This window comes from Anas platyrhynchos, chromosome 1, assembly GCF_047663525.1.
Source record: "Anas platyrhynchos isolate ZD024472 breed Pekin duck chromosome 1, IASCAAS_PekinDuck_T2T, whole genome shotgun sequence".
Lineage (NCBI taxonomy): Eukaryota > Metazoa > Chordata > Aves > Anseriformes > Anatidae > Anas > Anas platyrhynchos.
The window spans coordinates 10,070,522-10,098,203 of record NC_092587.1 but is presented as its reverse complement, the minus strand read 5'-3'; the positions used below and the strand labels follow the sequence as shown (position 1 = coordinate 10,098,203).

General features: G+C 33.7%; 1 protein-coding gene across 6 annotated transcripts in view; it reads right to left on the bottom strand.

Moving 5' to 3' along the window:
- Positions 1–27,682, bottom strand: part of PCLO (piccolo presynaptic cytomatrix protein) — a 361,590-nt gene that overhangs the window by 30,926 nt on the left and 302,982 nt on the right. For all 6 annotated transcript variants that reach the window (XM_027459987.3, XM_027459975.3, XM_027459963.3 and 3 more), the window contains 2 exons: positions 22,385–22,526; positions 18,877–18,944 (listed from right to left, as the gene is read on the bottom strand). In XM_027459987.3, the coding sequence (XP_027315788.1) occupies positions 18,877–18,944; positions 22,385–22,526 (210 nt within the window). The remainder of the gene's footprint in view (positions 1–18,876; positions 18,945–22,384; positions 22,527–27,682) is intronic.

Below are 27,682 nucleotides of genomic sequence, written 5' to 3'. Positions count from 1 at the left end.
TACAGTGGGTTAACTTCCAAATTTCATCAGTTTGCTCAGACCTTGTTTGTTGAGTTGTAAAAACTTCCAAGAAGCTTGACAGCATCACTGGAGCAACTCTACTCAGTGTTTTAACTAAAGTCTCTGTGTTTTCTTTTCAATTTTCTTTACAGTCAGTTAGAATTTCCAACATTTTTTTTTTTCCCCTGCGGAGATCTGAGAAAAGTCTGCCTCCATCTCCTCTATTTTCTCCCTTCAGGTATTTAAGAACAGCTCATTTCCTGAGATTTATATAAACACTCAGCCTCTCTTCCATGCTACTTGCTCTGGCCATTAACCATCTTATTGGCAGTTTGTTGAAGCATTCCCAAACCTCGAGGAGGTTCCAAAATAGACACGTTTATTTAGATGTAACCTCACAAATACCTGAGACGATAATCCCTTCCTATGACCTGCTCCCTACACAGTTACTTTTGCTGATCACTATGCAGCAACAATGAACATAAAGCAATTTTCCAAATTAATTGTGTAAAGAAAAGTTGATGTCCTAGCAAAACTGACTTCCACAGAGAAAACTGGATTTGAAGAGTGCCTCAGACGAATTCTGTAGAGCAGAACACAGTGGACATTGTATATTTTGAGATAAGGGCATGTAAATACCAATAGCTTTGTGGGAAAATGACATTTTCTCCAATGCCAGCACTTTCAGTATTTTTAAAATTGCTTTGGGCATCAATTGTATATTTTTAGTTTCCCTCATTTTAAAGAAGTAAAAAGAATATTGAAAATACTTTGCAGTCCCCACATTATCCCACAGTTGTTTGAAAACACATAGCACAAAAATCTTTTTTCAAAGCCTGCCCATTTTACAATAAAAAGAAGTTGCCTCGAGAAAAGAGCTTTAAATATAGCTGTATATAAATATATCAACAAGTTAGTACTCCTGCATGAAAGCAAGTCCAGCCGCACATTCAAGAGTTTTGCCACTGGAGACAATGATCAGTAGTACAGCAGCATGAATACAAGCCCAATTCCTCATCACTTAGTTTTGCTGCAGGCATCTGAAGAGATCAGATTCATACATCTTTCAGATTGGCTATGTATGGCTGGGTTTGCTTTTTATGTAATTTGAATGTTGGTAGTTATTCCCAGAGGGCTTCTAATACTGGGAATGAGTGTTCATGAAGTGAACTTAATATGAAGATCTTATATAAAGATGGTTTGGAAGATTTCAGAAGTGACCAGGTTTGCTGCTGTCACTTTGGCCCAAATGTTATGCCAAAATCAAAGAGGAAGTGCAGTCACCTTGATCATTTTTGTCAGCTACAAACATGACGTGTGACTGGCACAGGCTATGAACCCAGATGTGACAGTTTGTTGGGAGCTGCTCACAGTTCAAGGACACTTAAATTCATTGTTCCCATTGAATGTTTCTTGTTCCCCAGAAAAGTCTAAGCAAAGAAATTAGGCTTTTCCTCACTCTTCTTTTGACACACAGATACTCAGTTTCCTTGTGGGCTACTCGCTCCCCAAGCTTTTTATCAGGCCCACAGTATGAATCATGGGCACTCTGACTAGTTCCTGCATCAGCTTTGTTCCTTCTTCTTCCTAGTTTCATCTCAGTTCCTCTGATGGTTCCCAGAGTTCTTTCTCTTTCATTTCACAAGCTGTTGAATCCAACACTTGGGAATCCTTGTCTTCCTTCCACTAACAAACGGTTACCAAAGTGCTTTTCTGAACCCAGAAAAACCCATAGATACATGAGACAGGAATTTGTTTGAACTGTTGAGGACATTCCAATGTCTGACCCAAATCTTAATTCTAAAATTATCTAAGAGGCTGTGGTTTTAACCTGAGACGAAGATTACTATTTTACTATATCATCCAGTTGTGAAAAATATTAGGAAACTTGGATTAAAAAAATATATATTTAAAAAAAAGAAAAGAAAAAGAATCTAACTGTAAGTGCTGCATTTTAATTTGATTTACCTGTTTTTCCTGTTTTTTGTTTTGTTTTGTTTTGTTTTTTCCTGTGTGTTGCTTTTGTGGTGAACAACAGCGTAGACAATAGGGATAGGAGTGCTATCTCCACTGAAGTATGGTATTCAGAAAAAAACATGTATGGTCTCTGTAGGCAACTTAGATTAAGTTTGACTTAGGTGACTTAGGGAGATAGCTATCTGCTAGTGTGTTTTGAGAATGGGCTTCCTTCAAGAAACACAAGGCATCAACTCTTTTGAGAGACAAAACCAATTAGTAGCTCTAGGTACATGAGAGTTTGTGTCAGTCACTAAATCCATGGAAGAATTCTGCAGAAAGTCTATACCATCTCTGTGTTTTTTATTGGTACTCTTTCCCATGAGATTAGAAGGGTGGAGAAAAGAGGGCAGAATCCCTGTTTCCTTGGGGGGCGGGGAAGGGGATATCAAACTGGTTTGCAACACTGAATTTGGAGAACTAAAAATATTAGGTTATATAAATACAATGAAAGCAGAATTAGTATTTGTAACATATTCTAAAGAGGCATAGAAGTGGCCCTTAATTTAGGTTTGTGATCTGTTTCAATTTTCATCTTTAATGAAATAAAATCTGATCTCTGTTGTCCTGTTACACATCTGTGATTTCAAGGCACTTATTTTGTATATATCTGAGTAAATGGCTGACCTCAAATTTCCCCCATATTCCAATTTTCACCTCTTAATTAGAGCTTTTTCTAACAAAAAGCAAATTGACACCATCTTGTGCTTCTTGTTAGTTCAAAATAATTATGGAACTTAACACTCTAAATGGTAATTACACTTGCTGTTGAGCACAGCAGCAGGTTTTAGAACTGCAGACCAAATCAAATTAGCATTTTTGTCAAATAAAGTTAAACGTGTTTAAAAGTTACTTCTTTATGCATATAGAATAACACTTTACAGCAAGTGTTATTTAATGTCTGTTGGAGACAAACCCTGCTGATATATTCATTTGTCAGAATGCTGATGTCTATATGTCAGCTAGATGTCAAGGCTCACTTTAAAGTATAAGGAGAGCAATTGCTCTTCTAGAATGTGGTTTGTTTTATTTGCAAATATATCTCTAAAACAGGTCAGATGAATTACACCTTCAAAATTGTTATTTCTCACCACTAATTGCAAAAGGTTTGCCTTAGAGGCAAATGCCATCATGGCATCACTAACGCCATGATAACATTTCTCATTACATTATCTAGTTCAGAGATCCCAGCTGTAAAAGGATACTAGATTAGATTGTTTGATATAATAGACAAAAGTCTAGGTTTTTAATTAGAAAATTAACATGGAAATAGAACAAGTATTAGACTGAAACAAAACCTTCACTATTTAGAGAAACTCCTTGACTACTTAAGCAGGTCATGTTAGCAAAATCTAAAGGATCAGACTAGAAATGTACTTATCCTATTCTTCACAGTCAAAGTAAATTACCAATAAAATCAGTAATAGTTAAATTGTTGTAAATACTCTTTTTCTTTTTTTTTTTTTTAATTTAAAAAAATATTTATTAAAAAAAAAAAAAGAGACTAGTAAAACAGTAGAACAGATGAAAAGTCAGTTTTAAAGCTGAAAGAGATTAACAGGATTCATTGCCTTTCTAAGTCAGATTCAGTCTCATCCCATTGTAAATCTGTTACAATCACAAATGGTGGTGTTTATTCTTTAGGTTACAAAAGATAATGAAAAAAAAATGATAGTTTGAATAATGCAGAATCCTGCAGAAAGAGAGCACTTTTTCCAAAATTGAGATTTCTTTTCCAAACATTATGTAGGACAATTACTAGATCATAGTATACATCTGTATATGCATACATATACATGTATGTGTGTGTTTGTGATTCATTCATTTACATATGTGCATGCATATGTATACATATAAATCACTGAAGTTGATCTAATAATCCTAAGAATCTATGTATATTAAATCTACCTTGACTCAGCACGGTGATAGATAATTGAGTTAGCTTGTTGAGCTAATCAACACTAAATCTTCATGCTAAAATTTAACTTTATGAAGTTATAGCTACCTACATTAATTTCAAATTGCTGACTCCATTTCTGTTCCTAACATGCAGTATAATACAAATTTTCTACTTCATATTGTTCATAAATCTTACCTTCCATTTCACAGCCTAACCACAGTTTTACAAAACCCACTGGCATCAGTACTGAAACTAACTAGGTGCAAAAAAAATTATACAGTATAGGTATTTCTCTTAGGACAAGGTGCTGATCTGAATCCCAACAAGACTGTTGCTGCAAAGGATTCATTCCATCTGAAAGTAACATTCTGAAATAGAATACTGATTACTTAAATTAAATACAATACAGTGAAAACCTAGGGAGTTAAAGACCATAGGCAGAATAGGACAAAAGTGTTGCCATGATAAATAATAGAGTAAAAGCTGTGGGGTCTGAGCTCAGGGTTGCTCAGAGGACAGGCTTGCCATCTTCAGAGATCATTTGCAGCACTTTAGTTGCTCAGTCAGCTACATGCTTTGGTCCTAATTTTTCTCAGTCTTCAACACTGCTTCTGTGTTTTCCACAGTACTTGAAAGTTTCTCACTGTGATCCCTCTTGTCTTACCTGAGTCTCATGAAATTTCAGTGACTTTTATGGAGTATGTCCTGATCTAAATTGGTACACAATTTAAATCTAGCTCACTACATCTATTTGACTTGCATGTTAGCTATGTATGACATTACTGTGTATACTGTGTATACTTCTATACTTTATATTGTAGTGAAGTAATATTTCCTGTACAATGCAATATATGCATTTAAGTAAATTATTTCACAATTAATTGAAGAACTCTAACTACACTATATGGAATTCTGATTTTCAGTAAATGGCACAACTCCTGTTAACTCACTGGAGGAAAATTTTCCCCTCATAAGCATCACTTAAGCTCAAAAAGCTTATGAAATTTAATAAAGTTTAATACAATGTTCTGAATGGATATGCCTACATAAGAACTTAAGTTACTTAATGCAATTCACAGTGTAAAAAACCAAACAACTTACGTCAAGAACTTTAAATATATGCTGTGTGATAACTATGTAAAAATCACCACATAACACTTGCTTATAAATCAATTCAATTTACATAAAATGAACAATCTTGAACGAGAGCACATTACAGAAGGAAGATTAAATGGAAAGTATTACCTAAAAGCTGGGAGACTTTCTTATGTGTGTGTACTTGTCTTCTCTTCAAAAATGCTTGAAAGACCCTTTGTTACAGGTTTTCCATCAGTGCAATGTGGTAGTAGAAAGTGAAATGTCCATCACTGTTCACATTTTTCATGCTTGATTTCTTGCAGTGTGACAGCTGACACATATATCTCCTTTATTTCATTAGACCCCTTTATACAGACACAAAGATATCTTCTCACCATACTGATCACAGGATGATATTTTGAAAGATATATGTGTGTATTTTTATGTGTTTTATATCTATAACACTGTTAGGTAGCAAAAGGTAGAAAACTGGATTCTCAAGTGTCTTAAGTGGCAAACCAAGTCCTTATATACTTTGATGTTTGATTAATTCTCTGTTACTATGTTGATAATAGCATCTAATCTGGTGCAATAGGAACAGACTAGTAGATGAAAGGAATCAGTTTTGTGGCAGCTATACCTATATTGTACCTATATGGTCAGGAATCCACTTGAAGCTGGATTTACTCTCATCCTTGATAAAAATCTTTTTCTGCATGTGGTCTATCTCCTTTTAAAGGACTCAATACTGATTATGGTTATAACATACCGAGGGACAGGAGCACATAAAGTGCTCACCTGGAATAGATTTCCAGTTTAGATTACTTCAAAATTAACCTGATTTGGATGTATCAAATCTACTTTAAAAAGGAAAATGTCTCAGTGTAAAGCAAGGTAAGACTGAAGAATTTATTTCAAAGTATGTTACTGCTCTGAATCAAAACAACGATGTAGATGCAGCCTACATTAAAATAATGATGTAAGATTATTTTCAGAAGTAAAATAAAGCAGGAAAGTGCTTGCTTCTAGGCTAAGTTTTGGTCAAGGCTGTGTTTCATAAGAAGGCTACGCTCAGCTTACTTAGTGGGGTATTTGGATTTATGGCTGAGATTATTTTGTAAATCTAGTTTTCCTCAGAGATTTTTATTTTTCCTATGTATGTTACCCATGTCTTGTAAGTTAGCTTTGAAGAGACTTTTTGCATCCCTACAAAGGGGTTAAACTCAATGAAAAATAGACTGGAGAATTAAGGATTTTCATCTATACATATAGGCTGACTTCATTTTTTGTGAGACTACATAAGATTGATTGTCTACTGAAGACTCACAGTCATACTGAACCAATGTTAAAAGTAGGGCATTTATCTCTCTCTAGTGAAATGGAAATGTAAATCTGTGACAGACTTACATTTATCTACAGATGGATAAATAGATGAGTGCTTCTAGGAAGAGGACATGAGGTGTATAGTATATCTTTGAAAATGTCCAGAGGGACAGCATAGCAGACTGACCATCATCAGTCTCTCCTCCTAATCCCCTTTTGGGTAGAGGCCAAAAGCACTTATGTGATACATGTTTGAGCTGTATTGCAATGAGTTGAATGTCATTTCAAAAATTCATTTTGAGATGGCAAAAACAGCAATTCAGAAGGAAGGATGGAAGGCCAGATGCGTACAGCATACATTACTTAAACCTGCCAGATAAGAGCATTTTCTTTGGGTACTACCTCCATTTGCTTGTCAACATGATGCATAAAATCTGGAGATTCTTTAGCTAAAAATCTAAGGAAACCTGGAATAATCAGAAAAGGCATTTACACAAGACTCCCCAGCCAGTATTCTCAAAGTATTTCAAACAGTTGAGAGTATATTGGAACCTTCATTTTGTAATCAGAAACTACATCATAAAGATCAGGTTATTCAGTCAAATGGTGCATTGAGAAACCATGGAAGAAGGATGTCATTTCTATATATCCCTTCTTAGGTTTGCATTATTTATCTGAAATTTAAACTCTTCATCAGAACTCGTAATGTTTTGAAAAAATTCTGATGTGAGAAATTTGTTGGCATTGACCTTGAATATGAAAACTGGGATTATTCAGGTAAGAATAACCATTCATAAAATGCATCCAAAAAGATATGAATACTTTTTACTTAATTTATAATCATAGAATCACTAAGTAAGAATTTTCTGTACAATTATAGCAGAAATCAGAGATATTTTTTTTCCTATGCCTTAAAAATATCTCCATGTATGCAGCTGATATCAGAAAGGGGAAGGGAATGTATGTGTTTGAGTTTCTTGTTCCACCACAGTTGGCAAGCCAAGACTCTTCAAGTCTCACTATATTTGTATAGTTTTATAAATCTAGAGTAGCCTCTCTACTCAGTGGAACAGCTAAGTAAGGTGTTGCTGATAAGGAGTGATGAGGAGGGGATCCTATGCTCTCTTTCCCACATCCTTTGATGTAAGAGCTCAATGTGCATAAAATGTTCATAAACAGAAAAAAAAAAAATCTTCATTTTCTTTCTAACACTACTCAGATTCTTTACTTTGGAAATGCCACCTTTCATGTACAGATGTCATAGATTTAAAAACTAATGTTAAAATTCAGACTATATAGTGTACCAATCTGTGGCATAAGTCTGCAGAAACTTGGATAATTTAGCTTTGTGGGAATGTTTGAAGAGAAAGCACTGTGTGAAAGAAGATACCGAGTCTGGATATTGTGTAGTCTTCACTTTTTCAAACATGAAAAATAGTGTCTCTGTATAAAGTCAGTCTCTGTATATTATAAAAGGTACAAAACCCCCAAATTAGACTTGAGATCAATGTACAGACAAAGAGTTAAAGGGTCTGCATCGCTCTCTCAAAAGCCCAGAGACAAGGAGGCCAGGCTCCCTTCTCTCTTTTACCTGCCAAGAAAAAAGAAACCTTGAAAATGATTAGATTAATAGAAAGGTATGCTTCAGGGGAGGGGAGAAAGAGGGGAAAATGGATAATTGCATTAAAATCACTGAGAATCCATCATCTTTCGTGAATATAACAAAGTATTTTATGGATAAGAACATGTTGCTGAAAATTAAGCACTCAGCCAGACACAGCCAAGGAGATCAGGAAGCTGGTGAATAAATATGAGGTGAGCAGCAGGAGTAAACAGAAAGTATCCGTGTGTCCTGATTTCAGTTAGGACAGAGTTAATTTTCCTCCTAGTAGCTGGTAAAGTGCTGTGTTTTGGATTTAGGATGATAATAATGTTGATAATACACTGATGTTTTAATTGTTGCAGAGCAGTGCTTACACCAAGCCAAGGATGTTTCAGCTTCTCACTCTGTCCTGCCAGCAGGCATGCTGGGAGTGCAGCAAGAGCCGGGAGGGGACAGACCCAGGACAGCTGACCCAAACTAGCGAAACGGGTATTCCATACCATCTGATGTCATGCTGAACAATATATAGGGGGTATATACACTAGCCAGGGTCAGGGGCCAGCAGCTCGGGGTTAGGCTGGGCATCGGACAGCAGGTGGTGAGCAATTGTATTGTGCATCACTTGTTTTGTACACATTATTAGTGGTAGTACTATTATCACAGTCATCATTATCACAAATCATCATTATTATTATTGTTATTATAATTTTTCTGTCTTAATAAACTGTCTTTATCTCAACTCACAGGCTTCACTTTCCCATTTCTCTCCCCCATCCCAGGAAGGGAGGGAGGAGGGTGCACGAATAGCTCTGTGGTGTTTGGCTGCCGGCTGGGTTAAACCATAACACCATATCATCCTCAACAAGAACTGACAGAAGTTACATATGGGTCTTTTTCTAGTAAATCACACAAACTGACTAATTATCATAGTCAATATGTTACCAGACTTTTGGAAACAATGTGAACTTCTAGGCATTTTAGCAGTGTGAAACGTGAAATGTGATGGCAGATATATGTATCTGGTGTTTCACCCAGGAGATCTACAGAAATGTGTTTTCAAGGCATGGAAATTCAGTCACGTTATTATCACAGCACAATCAGTCAGAGTGCAAAGTCAAAGCAGTACCCAAAAATATAAAGACAACTTTAAAAAGTATAACAAAATGAAAACATGCCAAAGGTGTTTCTGCAGAGAAAGACTTTTGCAGTGGATGGCATCAAGACACATGCAAACCTGGAAACCATCTGGTAGACCAAGGCTTAAAGTAATTTCATCTGATTTCATCTATCTAAAATAATTTTGCAAATTTAAAATTGCAACTTTTCATGATAATCTTTTGATTCTTAACAGATAGCTACCTGGACTGTCAATTCTTTTCCATTGACTCTGAAGAGGATCCTGAATAGCATCTTGGCTGTGGGAGAAATTCAGGTTTATGCCTATACATGTAAGGATCTGGGACCGTATAAGAAGTTCTAGTGAAACTGAAGTGTCAGCTCAAGAATGGCAGATGTGGTGCAGAATCTGAAGGATGCCCATGAGTTTCTGGAGCAGCAGCTGGACTGGGCCACAAAATACTTTAGGGTATTTAAAACAGCAGGATACACCTATGTTTAAGCCCCCGAAACCTGGTAGACAAACACAAATTACAACACAAATTACAACCTGCTCTAAACTTATAGTACATCACTTTCTGCCACTATATTTGTTTTGGTCTTCTGTTTGTTTCATTCCCTCCTAGTGGTACAACAAGAAATATCATAAAATAGAGAAGAGTGCCCATACAGTAGCTTAAAGGAATTAGAAATGCCTATACAAGGACAAACTATTAAGATTTCTTTATCAGAAATCAAAACAAAACAAAACAAAACAAAAACAAACAAACAAACAAAAATACTTGGAAGCTTTTCCAGAAAAAGGAATGGATAACACATTTCATTAAAACTATAAGTCTCTAAACCTACTATCATAGGATGAAATAATGAACATGGATCATTATGATAAGCATATTCATCTGTAGTTAAACTGGTGACAAAGCACAGTGTTCTAGTTGTAGATATGAAAGAAGATTCCCAACTGCAAGAGTCAGAGAAATCTTGGCTGTTTCATCACAGGTAAAATGTGTTATTCGTTATAACACATTGATTTTCAAAAAACTTCTGTCTTGAAATAGAACTTACAGACCAATAATTCTAAACTCTCTCAAATGCTAACTGTTAAAAGTTTGAACATTAGCCTAAAAAAGGATTTATACTACAAGAACAGGTGTGTGGGGGGGAAAGCTCTTTGTGAATCCCCAGCATAATATTTCAATTTCTAAGCAAGTTATAGGTTATTTAATGAAAGAAATAAAGAATAACCTTCTAAACCATCTAATGAAATACTAGCTATTTTTACATGACTTACAAACAATAAGGACTTAAAAAGAATTGTTAATTATAGAAATAGGTTATTGCACTTGCCCCTGCCCCCCAGTTTCAGATAAATACAAAAGTGGTGCTCTATTACAGAAATGTCCACTAGGAGCAACTGTGGTATCACTGTTAGGCAAACTGAAAAAAATATGTGCATAGGGAGTGCTTGCTAAAATGTGCTGTTTGTGAGTGAAAGAGCTTGAATTTTGGACTCTTCTTTGTCTCTTTAATTTCAGCAAGCAAGATTAGGCCGGAAGTTAGGATAAACATTTTAGTGTCAACTCTAGAACAGACCATCCAAAGAAATGAAAACCTTTATCACCACTAAGATTTTTGATGCGGGTTAGCAAAATCTTTTGGGAACAATATTGTGTTTTGAAAAACAGGATATCTTCTGAGGTCCATTTAACCCCAGTCCTGCCACTATTACGTAACAGCTTCTACATAGCTGAGCACTGAATGCCCTTGCTATTAAAACATTTTGATTTCACTTTTTTTTTTTTTTTCCTAAAGTATGAACAAAATTTTGGGACCTAATTATGAAGGAGACCGTGTAAAATATCTAGGAAAATTATATTTTAAAATTCTACTTAATATCTCTATCTATTTTCGTTTCAAAGAGGAGTTAATATTTAACAGTATACCCTCTCATACTAATGTCTCAACCTATTTTTTTTTCTCTGATTCTAAATAAGCACTGATCATGAAAACTGACTCTATTTAAATGATGTTTTAAATTATTCACTAGGTGAAGGAGCCCTTCTTCAGTCTTATATCAGAATCCATGCATTTCAGCATCTTCACCTTTAATCCCTTTTGGGAATAAGGATAGGATGGTGGAGAAATACTCCTATTTTCTTCTTGATGCCAAAGGTCACCTTTATTTACTGGTATTTGTAGAAAATGTGTCAGTAGCTATACAATCAGGTTGCCTTCATAACTTTTTTTTTTTTTTCTTAAAGACATAGCTTAAATAATTTCACCAAAAGTGCTAATAAATAACAGCATGTTGTTGTGTCAAATTTTTGAATAGAATTCCTAACACTACTGTTCTCAAGCCCAAACCCTCTAACCCCACCACACCTCCAAGGAATCACCAGAAAAATCCTCCTGAAAGTCTCAAACAGTGATGTGATACTGAAGAAGCATTTAAGATCAAAGCCAATAAAAGTGATTAAGAATATTAAGCAAGAAAAACATCTTTCCTGATAATTATTGAAGCACCATATCAAAGGGTGTTATTTTGGTTTAAAGTTGAAATTCATTTGCTTTAAGGTTTTTGTTTTGTTTCTGTCTTAATAGTTATTATTTTTTTTACAGATCTCATGGAAAAAAACAAACATTTCAAACGAAAGCTTAGAAATATCAAGCTACTTAAAATTTCTTGCCAAAGGATTTAACAGCTAATATCCAGCCAGCCCTGGTTCATACAAGAGTTGCCCAAACAGCTTGACCAGCCACAAGTTATTCACAGAAACAGTCCCTGGATTACTTACTACTCTTTTAATGATGCTGTATAGTAATAATTTAGCAATAGGGTGGTTTGTAGTTATATAAAGCAATGTTTTTGATGTGGATTCAATAATACATAAGATTATCTAGTCCTATTTCCCCCTATTTTTTAATCTGTGGACGAAGTCACTTTTTTATTTTCCTTTCTTTTCTTTTCAAATTTAAATTCTTTCTGCAACTTTTCAGGAAAAACAGCTGGGTTATACAGGCAAATACCTCAGGAAGGTAGAACTAATTGCTCCAATTATTACTGGAAAGCCAGGTGGGCAAATTAGAGAACTGGACCAATCAAAGATAGATGAAAAAAATGTTTCCCAGAGTTTTGGGAGGAAGCTAATCATTCTTAGGTTTATGATGCTGTTGTTTTTTATCTTGAAAAATTTTTTCTAATTATTTAGGTATTTAGGTATTAGTAGTAGTTATTCCTAGTTTGGGGAAGCATGTATAAAATGTTACAGATAACTTAAAATAGAAAGAGAAGGAGAAAGACTACTGTCAGTGTATTCAAGCCTCATTCATGGCTTGACGATCCCTTATGACAGAAAGAATATCCCACTTTTCAATTTTTGAAATACAAATTATCATTCACCTTAATAAAGGTGGTGCAGTATGAGGGAATCAGCATGTGACAGGCTAGATGCAAGTGCAGCTGCAATATTTACTTTATATTCACTTATCCTACTTCCCCTCCCCCCCTTTTTTTCCCCACTTTGTATTAAAGCAGTTATTCAGGCAAGAAATCAAAAAATCACCTTTTGCTAGTATTTTCTGCTTTAAATATTGGTGGCATTGATTAATCTTATGCTGTCCAGAGTACTAGAGAGTAATCCTTTTATATTAGCTAGAAGACGATGGCAGAAAGCAAGGTTGTGATTTTATGTTAAAGACAGTTTAAAAAATGAGAGGGTGAACTGTAGCCTTTTTATTTATAAAGATAGTAGAGGAACTTGACAATGAGTTATTCTTTCATTTAGATCTATTCCTGGGCAAGGATCACATTTTAACTCTTTTATTTAGAGTCAGAAATATTTTATTTGAGAAACAATGTTTAAGTCACAATGGTTCAATAAACCTATAAACACGGGGCTTATTACTGCTAAAAAACGTAGTTTAGAAAAGAGATGAACAAGTTTGTATTTGTCTTTAAGAAATGTATTGAGAGTGTTCAGCAATTTCTTTTTCTATATACTACTAGACATGAACTGAGAAACAAACAAAATATATATATAATTCAGAGAATGCTCAGGTCAGTGTTGGTAACACTTTAGATTGACTGATTTTCTCCTTAAATTCATGGCTCAATATCCATTACAATCAAGTCAACAGTCAAGTACTCAGGGATTACAAGATTTTATTGATTCAAGAAATATGCTTGAAAGTCCAGCCTATTTTTTCAGGTTCTCTTATGTTTTAGTATGTGGTAGCACTAAAGATTCAACACTGATGAGTTATTGGGAAGACAACACAAGCAAAGACAATATATCCCATTTGTGTAAGACCACAATAGATGGTTCTGTTTGTAGTTTTGAGATAGTATTTTAAAACGAAAAGAACTGGATAGAGCCTTGGTACAGAAACATGGAACTACTGCAAAACAAATTAAATTCTCTGCTGTTGTGAAAGAAACTGGTTCTGTCTTGTTCATTTACTGCTGATAATTATATTCTAGTGTTTTGCGAGTCAGGGATTATGTGGTAGAGGATAGGAATTTAAAAAAAAAAAGTTAAATTTAACTAAATTTAAGAAAAATAAATGCAATGTATGATTTGCAGGTTAATTGGAGACTACTGCCATTCATCCATTTATTTATTCACTTCCTGACATAAACCTAGAAATTAGAAGTTGTACAGTATATAATTTAACTTTTTTTTTTGTATATTTAAGAACAGTTAAAAAGAAAGATGGCATTATGTTTCACAGAAGTTACCTTCTAATAGACACAAAAATAGAAATTATACTTGATTATGAAAGAATGAAAGTTTTAGATGATCACAGTTATATAATTTCTGTTTAACCCAATCTCTCTCTTACTTTTTTCCCAATCTCAGTTCTTATTCAAAGTCATCATTAGTTATAAAAAGAGAGTAAAAAACTCCTTGATTTTAATCCAGCAAGATGTCCAGTCCTAATTATAACCTGCTTCATGAATATTAAGTATCATATGTTAATCTGATTTCACAGTCCTCTTTTTCTGTGAAATAATACAGATAACTTCAAGTTTCTCATCCACAATAAAATACGTATTTTCAGCCTAGGCAACTAAAACATCAAAGTAGAAATGTGTGAATAGGAAAGAATTTTCAAATCTCAGTAACGGTATTGTGATTAGTCTTTGCTTCATCTGCCTTCTTTTCCCCTCTCACTTGTATCTATCCGGTTGAAGGTCTGAAATAAAGACCATTTGTCTCTGAATGTCTTCAGAAGGCCTAATGTTATGCTTCTTTTAGTTCGACCATTGGAGTTAAAAATAAACAACAACAACAATAGAATGCTAAATTTTTACATTGTGATGATGTGGCAAGTATGTTTAGGCAGCATCTAAAATCCTTGCTCTTTCTCAGTAATAACCCAGTGAGTACTTTTACTCAATTAAAGTTACTTTAGCCTGACTAAACCACAAGTAAAAGGAGAATGAACCAATACATTTTTCTGAGTTTTAATTACTTTGTAGAAAGCAGAAATGCTTGGCTGTGCTTGTACTGTCAGTTTGTTTCATGTCTTCTTTTACTCAACAGCTAATCCACATATTACTCCTGGGTACCCCTTCAAGAGAAAGGAAGATACAGCTTGCAAGACCTTTTTTCCATCTGCTGTATCTATTTCAGGCAGGCATGGTGAACAGGAATTTCACCAGGACTACTCCAGGAGATATGAAGAAGAATTTATGGGTCAAATGATTGCCAGTCACTTACTTCCAGGTGTCATGCACCTTTCCTCCCAAATGTTATTGGAGTGTTAGAGTGACATCCTGCACCTCTTTTAAGGTTTGTATGCTTTTTTTTTTTCTCCATCTGTAACTCAGGCAAATGCATAAAATGCAAAAACCAAAATTCTGGAAAAGTTTATGAATGTTTATGTAAATAATGGGTACTGCTCTATTATCTTGCACAATATCAGTAATCTCGTTGTTAGACTGTGAAAAATTAAATGTGTAAATGTGTAAATATATTCCTCCTGCTCAGGTCTGGAAATAGGTCTACAAAAGTTTTATAAGAACATTCTAGACATTTCGGATCAGTTTCACTCACTTATACATTGAGAGAGCTTCCTCCTTATGGGAATTCATTTTAGTACACTGTTGATGCTCAAAGGAATAGTGGAAAGGTCAGAAAGTGAACAGTTGGGCCATGGTGGAACAGCGTAGAGAAGTGTTTGGTATTCGGGACATGGACTGGATGGAAACCCAAAGAAAAATAGTAATAAATAAATAAATAAATCACTATGTTGAAGGAAGTGGGTGGGGAGTCACTCAGTTCCCATATAATATTTACAGTTTGCTGTCAACGAGGCCAAGCAGAGAGTATGATAGAGGCTTTGCAAGTATTCCTTCACTCCAAAGAATACTGATCAAGTGAAGCCAGGTCATGCTTAATGATGTTTCCTAAAATACTTTTCATCTTTCCTAAATCATTTGTTTCAGATGGACCTCCGTGTCTGTAATGCTAATGATATGTTACATATATATAGCATCTTCAAACTGAGAAGACCCAAAATTTACTTATAACAAATTATGTTAAAACTTCAGTTAAAATGCTAGTTATAGCTATAGCTCTTTTCTATTGTAAATAATGGTACTTGGAATTATCTTGTATATTTACTATTTTGAAATACAAGAAAATAATTTTCCCCATATATTTCTTAATTGGATAAATAGTTGCTAGATGGAAAATAACATCTGTGATTTATTGGCTTAGCAGTTACATAGGGAAGATAAACCAGTCATGATCTACGACTGAATCAATATATTAATCATGTACTTTTAATTGTTAGTTTCAATCCTTACATGTAACGCGATCATTAATTTGTCTGTATTGTCTGTAATATTCCAGAAACATGTCATGAGTGATCTTTAAACAAAAGATATTGCACTTTCTGAAATTAATAGAGAAATTGGTTTGCATTAACTCAACGAAGATCACAATATGTATCATAAAATTTACTGAAGTTTAAGAAAATTATTTTTTTTCTGCTCAGGGCAGAATTGCAAGTATAAGATAGCATGCAACAGCGCATATCATAAAAATAACTGTAACACAATGCCCAAGAACAAAACTCTGAATTATTTTATATTAATAACTAGTGTGAAAATACAGAAAATGACAAAGTGATATGTTCAGAGAAACAAAGGTTGTCATAGCAATACTCACAGTTATTTTTACCAACCATTTGGTTGTTTCAGCAAAGTAAATAATACTCTTTTCCAATATTTACTTATAACTTAACTGGTACATCTTAATAGCACAAAAACATTCCCAACAGAACATTAGCACATTTCTCAAGTGGGTAAACAATTACAAAAGGAGCATTGTTTTCCCTGATGATTCTGCTGATGTACATTTTTGTGTCATACCCAGTGAGCTGAATCTGAATCCTGTTGCCACAGTCCTGATTCAACTTCCTAAAAAACAGTTTTCATTGCCATTTGAGACTCCTACCCTGCTTTGCCTTCTGCTACCTGTCTTAAAGATCTTGTCTAAGTCCACTGCCATATTTGTCAGGCCTGTGTGAATGGCCTGGGTGACTAAAATATTTCAAGTAGCAGTAGACTCGCATGTTGAAGCAATTAAATATATTCTACACAGTTTTAAAAGTATCCATAGGCTACTTTTCACATAATTCATCCATTAAGAGTATTTGAAAATGTAAAAATAGTACTATAGTTAAAAGTTTTAAAGTATAACACTAAATCTTTATTTTCAAATGAGAATACAAGTGTTAACTATGAGAGCCACTGCTTAATAAAAAATGGGAATGACTATTTACTTTCAGTTAATTGCAGGGCTCCTCTGGTCCATAACATAGAAAAGCATGCTACAGAAAAGATATAATATGATCTTTAAGATTTTCATTCACTTTTTTTTTTTTTTTTTCATTTATCAAAATAATACCACAATAATTCTATAATCCTGAAATAATTTTGGTTAATCTTGAGTTCCTCTGAATTCTGAACTCTGCAAGCTAATTATATTTACATGCTGAAACTGAAAGGTTCTTGAAAGGTTTTCTGGCCTTAAATTTATCATTTGAAATTGATCAGTATCAATATAGTCAGCTAGAATTCAGACACTAAAAACTTGGTTGGCCAGTCCAGCTTCTCTCAAATGGGAGAAAAAATGCTTAGTGAGGACCATTCATCTTTTTCAGACTTGTAATTGCAGCTCTTAGAGTTTTCAGGTTAAGAGAATTTAGTTGCATTATAAGTGAAAATTAGGGAATTTCATCTCGTCAGCTACCCGCAGATTTTGAAGATTAGCAGAAATATGCCCTTGGCTGGAAAAGCACTTTTAGTGACCAAATGCTGCATACACATCTTTTTGAAAGTTTGTAAAGTTTTGTTGTTGTTGTTTTGTTTTGTTAGTTTGTTTTTATGCATGTGCATGTCTGTGTGAGATACAAACATTACATTAAAATATTTTGTATTTGTATGTACTGAAGTTTATGATCCAAAACATAAACTAGGGGGCAATTCATGAAGAACAAAATGATGAAAAGCTACTTGTTTACAGTTATCATTCTGTATAAAACATATCATCACAAAGTAAAAATGGAAAATTCCTGATTTCCCATTTTCTTCCCACTACTTCTCTTTTTTAAAAGTGGTTAATTTTAAAAATATTTAGAAATACCCTTGAGCAAATTGAAGTCTGATAAGCATCTGAATTTGGATTTTTGCATGACGAGAAACATGTATTTAAAGAATTAGTAAAATGTATATATACAGTTCAGGACTCTTGCTTTGAAAAAGAGTGTTTACTGTTCGCCCTTCAAATTCTGGTTTAATTGCTTCAAATCTGTGCAACATTAGATGATTTTTACCTCAAATATAGCAAAAGCAATTGTTACCTCATGTATACAGATTGCAGAAACCTGATAAATATTGATTTCTTAAGGCTGAGCTTAATATGAAGTTAACTTTAATTGTATATATGAATTTCAATTTATGAATTAATTAAAAACCCAAAGAAGTGCTGAAATGAATTAAAATGATAAAGATATTTTTTTTCAATAATAACATGAAGTTCATGACAATTAAGTTTTATATTTGAGGTCAACAGAAACATATATTGAAAGAATATACCTTCTACACAAAGGGAAATGGAATTTTCCTAACATATCCTTTAATACAAAACACTGTCTCTTAAGTGTCATGCAGTTGTTCATTATTATACATGATGATTGCATTGCTCATGAAACTGTAACAGCCATACTGTCAGGCTCTTTCCAGCTCCAATATTACAATGGCTTCTTCTTCAGCAGTACCACATTCATACAAAAAAAAAAAAAAAATCACTCAAGATTTCCCAATCAGATAAGAATTTCATCACAGTCTAAGTGCAGTAGTCAAGCTTGATGTTCATCTAACATTTTTATTTAATATTTTATATAGTCACCAAAATAAATAATTACTTCATAAAGTAAATATTCTGAAATTCTATAAAAATAGAGCCTGACAGACATTGGATGTTTTCTACTGATTGAATGGGTACTGAATCAGCTCCATACTTCATATTTTTTATTCCAGTACTATGAAAAGCAATGAACATTGATAGACAGATATTATTCATTGCAATCTAACTATTTAATTACTTTAAATAAACAGGTAAGACAAGGTTTTCATTTGAACTGAAGACTCATTACATTAGTGTTATTTGTAAAGGGCCCTCAGAGTAAATGAAAGCCAGGACCTTAATCTATAATACAGAGAGAACATAAGCTAATCTTTCATAACATAACAAGTAAGAGAAATCATCATATCAGTTCTATAAATAGAACGGGATACCACTGTAGTGTTGTTTGTATTTCTTTTTACCTTCTGCATCGGTTAATCCCACTCCTGACTGCTTTACAGGTTCTTGTCCATTCTGGCTCATCTTCCCTCTGTTAAAAAAAACATGGTCATAGTTGTCAATGAGACCATGAGATCTAAGGAAATGATTCATCTAAACCAATGAGATTTGGCTCAGCACAAGACAAACAGGCATTAAATAAATAAATAAATAAACTGTAAATATATATATGTATACATAATTTCAAGAAAATAAAGTGGAAAAACTTTTCTATTACTATTATTGATATTTGGAAAGATCACTTCAGAGAACTTTTTTTTTTTATATATATATACAAAAACAACAACAACAACAACAACAAAAAAAAAAGAGGAGTATAACTCCTCTCCTCACTTCATCCTGTTCTGGTGAATGGTGAAATATATAAGTAGTCACTGAGTTGCTATTTGGTCTACAATACCATTACTTCAGGTAGTGCATGTTTGTGGTCATTATTTTATTTTAATGATTACTTTTAAATTACAGTTTAGGTTTAGCATAAGAGACAAGTTCTGAAACTTACATTAATCTTAAAATAAGGTGAGTGGAATAAAGAATGCTATTGCAGCCTCTATCTTTCTCCATTGGATGTAGAAAGAAGCTGGATGAAAATCTGGATGTCTATTTTCTGGCAGTGAGTGTTAGGTAAGATGAAAGCCTTTAAGTTTTTAAAATTCTTTCCACATGCTTGTATATGTATGTACATGCATGCATACATGTGTGAATATACATGGATGACTATAACTACCCTCAAAAACATTTAATGTTGCTTCTACTTGTCTTTCTCCTGTAAGACTCTGAAATGCTGTGATAGAGAATATAAACAATTAACTTCATACACATGTTATTCCTCTGGGGTTAAAGGGTCAGTGACTCTTTGCTACCAATGAACCAGCTTTACATTTCATGACAGCAACAGAATGTTCACAATGAACAAAAATGAACATAATGTCAGTTTATAAAGTGATTTCAAACTCAGTTTTAATTAAAAGTTATTCTTCTTCCGTGAGGTAATATTTTACAAAGCATATTACAAGTGCAATACAATAATTATTAGTCCCTAAGGCTAGATTCCTCACACATTTTTCGGTAGATCTTCACCTTTGCATTGTAAATTAATATAATTTTACAGATATTTTACTGGTATAGGTGGTTACACAGTACAATGGCATAGTTTTTACCATAGATGGGAATATAAGTAATTTTCAGGGAAATTTTCAAGTAATTTTCTCACTTAAAAAAGGATTTTTTTTTACAAATTCCTTCCTAAATAGGAAAATTTATTTAGCTGTATTAAATGATTAATTTCCCTTGATAATTAAAGCAATATTTAATATAGGCAAGTATTCTAAGTTACCTCTTCAAACAATTTTCATTGTGTCACAAATTCTTTTATTTTATTTCATGAATAAATGTTTTTATGACTAAAAACATTCAGACCAAAGTACAGTTTAAATCGCAGCCTCTTTTTCTATTGATAGATCAGAAACTTAATCTAAACGGAGAGCTTACCAAAAAAAGTGTTTCTATATACCAATACACTTTAAATTGTTTAGCTTACTTAATGCTTTTCATTCAAATTGTGATGTGTGGTCTTATGGGTATGCTATATTAGTATACAGGATCAGAGTCCCTGAAGTCATTAACAAATCAGTGTGACCATGATGCTGACTAGAATTTCAGTCAAGCATATATTCAGATATACCATTATTTTTATCCAGACTTCAAAATAGAACCAGTTATCTGTTTTAAAACATTCTCCCCAAAGACAATCCCACAGGTCTCAGTTGTTAAACAGTAATTTTGTCATTCATTTTCATTATATTGTAGTGTAAATAAAAAAAAGTAAGCATTTGCTGTCTATGTGCTTTGTAACTTTTAGTGGTTCTGTCCAATAACAGCATACAAAAAAATTACCTTAAAAATATGATAATAAAAAAAATATTGTCTAGTCCATGGAGCAGAAAATAAGAAGACTGGAAGACTGGATATATTTTATTTAATTTAAGGGAAAAGCTGAAAGCTGTGGAGACTCTTTTTTTTTTTTTTTTCAGTAGAAGTGCAGCTGATTTCAGGCTTAATAAACTAATGCCAGCCAGCTACTAAGTAGCTGTAGATACTGTCACATTGCTAAAAAAATACACAGTAAGTGATACTATTTGGACTTCAGTTTTGTATATGTGAACTAAAAACTGTTGAGCTTTGCTGCATCTTGTGTTTCTGTACACAAGGACTTTATGCATCTTTGCTTTTCTCATTAGAGATAGCTACCAAATAATTATCTTATGAGATAGACAATTCCAATTAAAAATAATCTCTTTTTGCCACCGGAAAGTACAAGTCATTTTAAGCTAAAATAACATGAGTGAAAAGTTCAATAAAGATTAATCAATTTGCACCCCACAGCCTCAGCTCACATTGTCCTCCTAGATTCTGAAGATGAAAAAAGAAATCCTAGTTTGAAGGCTGTTTTCCCCTTTAGCCTTTAACAACTTATAAAGAAATATCTTTGTTCTTTATTTTTGTGAATAATGAATACTTAGAAATATCACTGTTCTAGACAATGAATGGAGTCCTGGTGTCTTTTTTTTTTTTTTTTTTTTTTTAATTCTAGCCTTTTTTAGAAAGTTTAAAACATGTTCTTTATTGCAGCTTTAACTAATATGTCTAGGCTGCAAAGGAAAAGCAAAAACTTGTGTCCTGGAGAAAAACATGGAACAACTATTGCAGATGCTGAAAGAACTACACTACATTGTTCAGTACAATGCATTACTACTGAATAATATTTTGAGAATAGTCAAACTATAAGAATTCAGGCTACAAACCTTAAGCTGATCAAGAGACATTATTTTTTTCCTGTAAAGGACTATAAGTGAAATTGCAAAATGAACATTTATACTGCCATAGTTAAGGGGAAGGAAATCCTGGTAAAACTTAGTTTTTTACTGTGTAATCATTTTATAGGATCACTGTACAGATAATAGCTTGGTACTACAGACACCTCAGGGGAAAAAAAAAAAATCTTGGACTAAAATTTCCAACCAAAACCTTTTGGAGAAATTCTGCTCAAACTCTTAAAAACTAGGGGAAAGTTCCGTTGGATCCAATATCTGCATTTAATTTGCACAACTAACACGTGTTTCAAGAAGGAGGTCAGTCTGAAAATGTAAATTAAGCATTCTCTAGCCTAGGAAAACTGCACTTTAAAAAAACATAACCCAAGCTCATCTCTACACTGTTGCATTGAAGACAACCTCTCCAGTGTGACAACAATAAATTTATGAGGTTTAGGTAGAGATTTGGTTGGTTAATAACAATTCAATGTTCAACAAAGCAAAAGGAAGGTATGAGCTCTGAGAAATTCTACCTATTTAAGTGCTATTCTAATGCATAACTTGTCTGCAGAGGAGACTACATAAGATGACTGGCAAGTGAAAGTGCTACACATTCTCAAAGGACAGAGGATTCAGTATATTAAAAGAAAAGCCTTACATTCTTGGGATGGGAAACAGATTATTCTCTCCCGTGGCACTGCTGCTGCCTTCACTATCCATGCTGTATCCACTGCCAAAGCTACTGGCTGATGAGCCAGTGGAGACAGAACTTTCTGCAGGTCGGTGGTTAGTAGACCTTGCTGTACAGGGTAAGAACAATAGGTTACCGAAAACCTTGTAAGATAACATTAAGAAAAAAAAAATGAATTTATCAAAATTACATACTGCAAAGGCTTTCACTTTTTTACTTTAAATTCCAGTGTTATGAGATCATCTCTTGCATATGATGTTTATTTTCACAAAGAACAAGGGAAAAAAAAAAAAAAAACAACAAAGAACTAAAAGCAAGGAACCAAACCAAACAGTATATCATTGCAATTGTTTTCTTCAGTCATATTAATAGTTCAAATCAATGTCCAATGTTCTGAAGGAAAAGTAGAATGGGTTAGTTGATTAACACAATTATTTTTTTTGCTTTCCGATTAAAGCGACAGAAAACCAGCAATTCATCCAAAATATTTCATAGGCTAACCCTGTAGAAATGAGAGTCCCTTCCACATATTCTTCATGAAACATTCATTGCATTTGATGACTTGAAGTGAGAAAGCTGAAAGCAAACACAAGTACACCATCTGTAGTCACAGAAGTTCTATAAAGAACTCCACCCCCTTTCAGACATAACACTGCAACTGCATTATATTTCTCAACTGCTCCTACCTATCTGGATATCTCTTACTGTATACCTTAAATTTTAATGCGGATATTTTAATAGGAGCTGTTCCAATCTTGCTAAAGATTAGTGTAGAAAATGTATATCAGTATATGTCATTTTTGTCAGATGCATTATTTTGTGTTTTGGATGTTGTTGTACTACATGAACAAGTTTTCTAATATTCAGCCTTTGGCGAGTTGAGAAATATGCACACACATAAAAAAAAAAAGGACACAGTGACATTGCACATAATAATTGATAAAGGAATAGCTATTCTCACATTGACTAGTTTAACTGGGAAATATTAATTGAATTTTTTGGAAATTTTATTTTTTCTCATCAACTACATCAACAATTGTCATGTTTAATCAATTCCAACTGGCTCAGCATATATAACATATAAAATATGTAATATAAAATATGAATATAAAATACTTTCCTGTAAAGTTATTATTCTGTGAAGCCTTATTGAAGTTTTGTGTTACTTTGGTGAACTGTGAAGTTCTAACGCAAACAGTTAAAAAAGATCCTTCTTTAAACAAAAAATTAATCGAGTATCTAAATGGAAATTACTTCAAATGGAAATTACTGGGGCCAGAGCCCAGTGGTGTCTTGCTTTAAGCTGACAAACAAGATCATTTTTATGTTTTACTGAATGAATTATATTTTTGGTGAAGATTGCTGCATGCTACCTAATGTGGGACCAGGAAGCTGACTGTGACTCCTCAAATGTAATGCAAAAACAGATTAATAATTGACACTAGAAGACAGGAATAAAGCATTCCTCATGTCATCAGTCCTTGGGCTGAACTGTCAGTTAAGATAGAACTCTTACTCTGCAAAGTGATTCTTCACTGCAAAACTGAGCTGTCACTTTTTTCTTTAAACTATATTAACCTAATCTGTTTCAATAATGTCTACAACCGCCAAAGGAATCTGTCAGTCTAAATTATTTGGAAACAAAATTATTCTTTAGCTCAATTTCTTAACTTTGTATATTGATCAAAGGCTATCTTGGATGTTAATACAGATGAAATAACTGTAAAATCAGTGCTAGCAGACGCTCTCAGTATCTTATCTGGAGAAAAAGTTACTTTTTTTTTTTTTTTTTTTTTTTTTTTTTTTTTCAGCACAGACAGCTAGAGCACTGCAGTGTCCTGCTCAGCCAGCTGTGAGCAGCAGTTACTCCATCACTTTCAGTCTGTGGTGCTGTGAGCAAATTCCTATGAATAAGGTGTGTGGTGTGTCATGTCAGGAAACTGATGATGGAAAATTTGGGGTAAAAGAGATTTGGGAAAAGAGAGGTCAAGCTCTCTGTTATAGTTCATTATTATTAGCTTCCACATACTCAAAAACCTGTGCTGAGGCTCTTTCATGTCTGCTCAAAACTAATCCATCACCTCAGTTCTCGTGATGGTTGAGTGACCTGTATGACTTCTGATATTTGCTGTTTGAGGTTATTTTTGTTTTGCTGTTTTTGTTATTGATTTTGGTTTGTTTGTTTGTTTGTTTTAGTCACGGTATGGCAAATACCTCATAGGTGAGGACAATCCATAAAGACACAGAACTGCAAAACACATGGAACCAAAGGCAGCATGGTGTTAGCACAAAAAAAAAAAAAAAAAAAAAAAAGTGTGTCTATTCCCTTAAGCATGAATTTACATAGTGTGGCATAAATCTCAGCCATAACTTATGTGGCTGAAAGGGTGGTTCACATCTGGTCTCTTATTTTTATTGACTTCAATGTAAAATCTAGTGCCTGGAGTAATTTCTTACAAATGGTGGATTTCTAAAATTTAGAATCTAGTTTAATGTGCCAAATAAGCTTGAATTAGGCATTTATAACTGGCTTAATCGTTGTTCTACATCCATTTATAATCAGAATATAATTATTTCTTTTGACAGAGATGTATCCTGATGATACATTCAGTATGCCATATTTTTAGTTTCTGTTCTGTTTTCCCTAATTTACATTTTTTTCTCTATTGATCGTTTTCTGAAATATCTCTTGGTGAATGGGTATAATGTGCCTAAGTTTAGATTCATGACTGGATTTTGAAAATTCTGAAGTTCAATGTTCTTATTTTGTTTCCTGTCTGCTCTATGAGAGTAATGAACTACCGCGTCAGTTTGTGACAAGAGATGAAATCCAAAAATAGATTTGGAGCTGTTTTTGTGACAAACTCAAAATCTGGATGCAGATAACTCCTCCATAACTCATGAGACACACACATTTTCCATATGACTGTATTTTTTACAGACAAATCTAAACCTTTAAACTACTGCTGCTGGTTATATAGGGTACTTATAAGTTCTGAAGATGTGGTGATGCCTGTTGCCAGGCAATATTTTGTCTGTTAGAATAACTGAAGTAAGATTACACTCTGTAAAGTCACAAGCTAGATTTTTTTCCCTGCTCTTACACGCAAAGAACTAGTTTGTATATTGGTTTCCAGTCCTACCTTTTGTCTTTAACCAAATACAAATATCTTAGAAACTTTAACAAGAAAGGCTGAGTTCACTCTGGCATCCTTCCAGTCTTACTAGACCTGAAAAAGGTCTGTGAAGTTTTGTAAGACTCAGAGCAATCATCACCTGTCTTGGACAATTGGGTTCCTATTCACATAAAGGACAAGTAACTAAAGTGAGATAGGGCAAGTTCACTTCTGAGTTAGAGCTTCTGCTGACAACTCCCTGTGCCAGAAAATGCCTAAATTCTTAGTTTTTGACTTCAAAAGTCTGGAGGGTTGTGATTGGTCTCTAGGAAGTTGAATAATTTGCTAGTGATTCACTACAGTATTTTGAGGCACAGAATTTGGATATTCTTTTCTGGTATCACAGAGATGCCTCTGTGTGTGCTCAAATACAAGGTGTGCTCATGTTTTGCCCAAATGTACGGCATTTATTTGCATAGGAGCTTGGACAAAGGGAACTGGCATCATTTCAAAATCAAGTATCCCAAGTATCTAGATTATGGAAGAGCTATGGTTCATTTGATTCTTTGCTTCCTTGCCCTTTGTTGTTTCAAATTATTTTCTGGTCCTCTGGCTTCTCATATGAGAAGTTTTGGTTCTCGTGCTCATATGTAAAGTCTTGCTGCCAATTACACATGATGCTGAAGTAATTTCAATTTATCTGAAGATCATTACCCAGTATGATCATTTGGCTTCTTACTGGGAGAGGAGAGATTGTTTTCAGATCTTTCTCTGATAACTCTTTATTCAGTTTGCCAGGTATTTGTTACTTTCTAAGGATTCAGTGATGTCTGGATTGTCCAGCCATTGGGCTGGGAGGAACAAAAATAAGAAATGAAAGATTAAATCTCTAATATAGACTGCCTTCTCAGAGTGCACTGAATTTCTGTTATTGATGTAGATTTAATTTCATGTTCACCTGCTAATATTATTTTAGCTGAGTTCCCCTAATGACAAGAAATGTTCTCTACTTTGAAGATGTGTTGATGGGTAAAGATTTGATAATCAGTAGCCAGCAATGCAGTGTTAATGTTACCACTGAGTAATTTTGTTTTACTTCATTCTCTACAGGCTGACATGAGCAAAAATTTCAGTTCAACCATTCTAGTGAATAATGTATAAATGGTTGGAGGAGTTCTCAATTGCTTAAATGGATTCTTTCAAATGCTAAAAAGTCAATCAGAACCATATCTCTGATATAGTTATTTTTTTTCTTAAAAAAAAAAAAAAAAGTGTGTGCTACCGCTTACTGTAAGTAAGAATAATTTATTATTCTTACTGCAGTATTAGTTGAATGCATGTGCTTGAATGGCAAAAAAAAGATTTCTGTTTGTATTTTTGATTGTGCTTTGGCTTATGGGCCCAGTCAGAAAACTTTTTTTATCCAGGGAAAACATGTAACTCATGCCTTAGTATAAAAAATAATAATATTAATAATAAAATTCAATAAAAAAAAAGATGGGTGATATGATTGTATCTTTTTTTTTTTTTTTTAGAAAAGTCTATTATTTTTTTTTACAGTAGAGAAGATGGTTTTATTAAACACAACATAAGAGAGACAATTCACATAAGACTATAGCTATGACGAGTCAAATCAGTCATTAGCAAAATAGAAAGAATCCAAGGCTGTCAGACCCTGCAGCTATTCTTCTACAGTGAGTGGACATTAAAAACAAAAGCTGAAAATAAAGATTTAGAATTAAAAAATGGGACTAATTTTTAGAATTAAAAAACAGGTCATTAAATTGCAGAAATTGTGTTCTCTTCCTTTCAATTGTGTAGTTCCTTTCACAGGTATCTGTCTAGAAGCCAAAACCAAACTATAAAAACACATTGAAACAATTCTGTTTGTAAACCAATCAGGAGGATGGAAAATTGCTTTTGAGCAGGACTTCGGGAATAAGTTTTGAGACTTTGCCTGTAATTGGTTGGGAAAACAAAACAAAACAAATAGACAAAAAAAAAAAAAAAAAAAAAAAAAAAAGTTCTAAATAAAACAGTTCTAAGAGTTCTCCAAAACTTGCAGTCTTGTGAAAAGCCCTGAGTAACAAAGAAGGCTGATAGTATCATTCTGTTTCCTCAGAGTAATGTAACTCCATGGAAGCAGGTG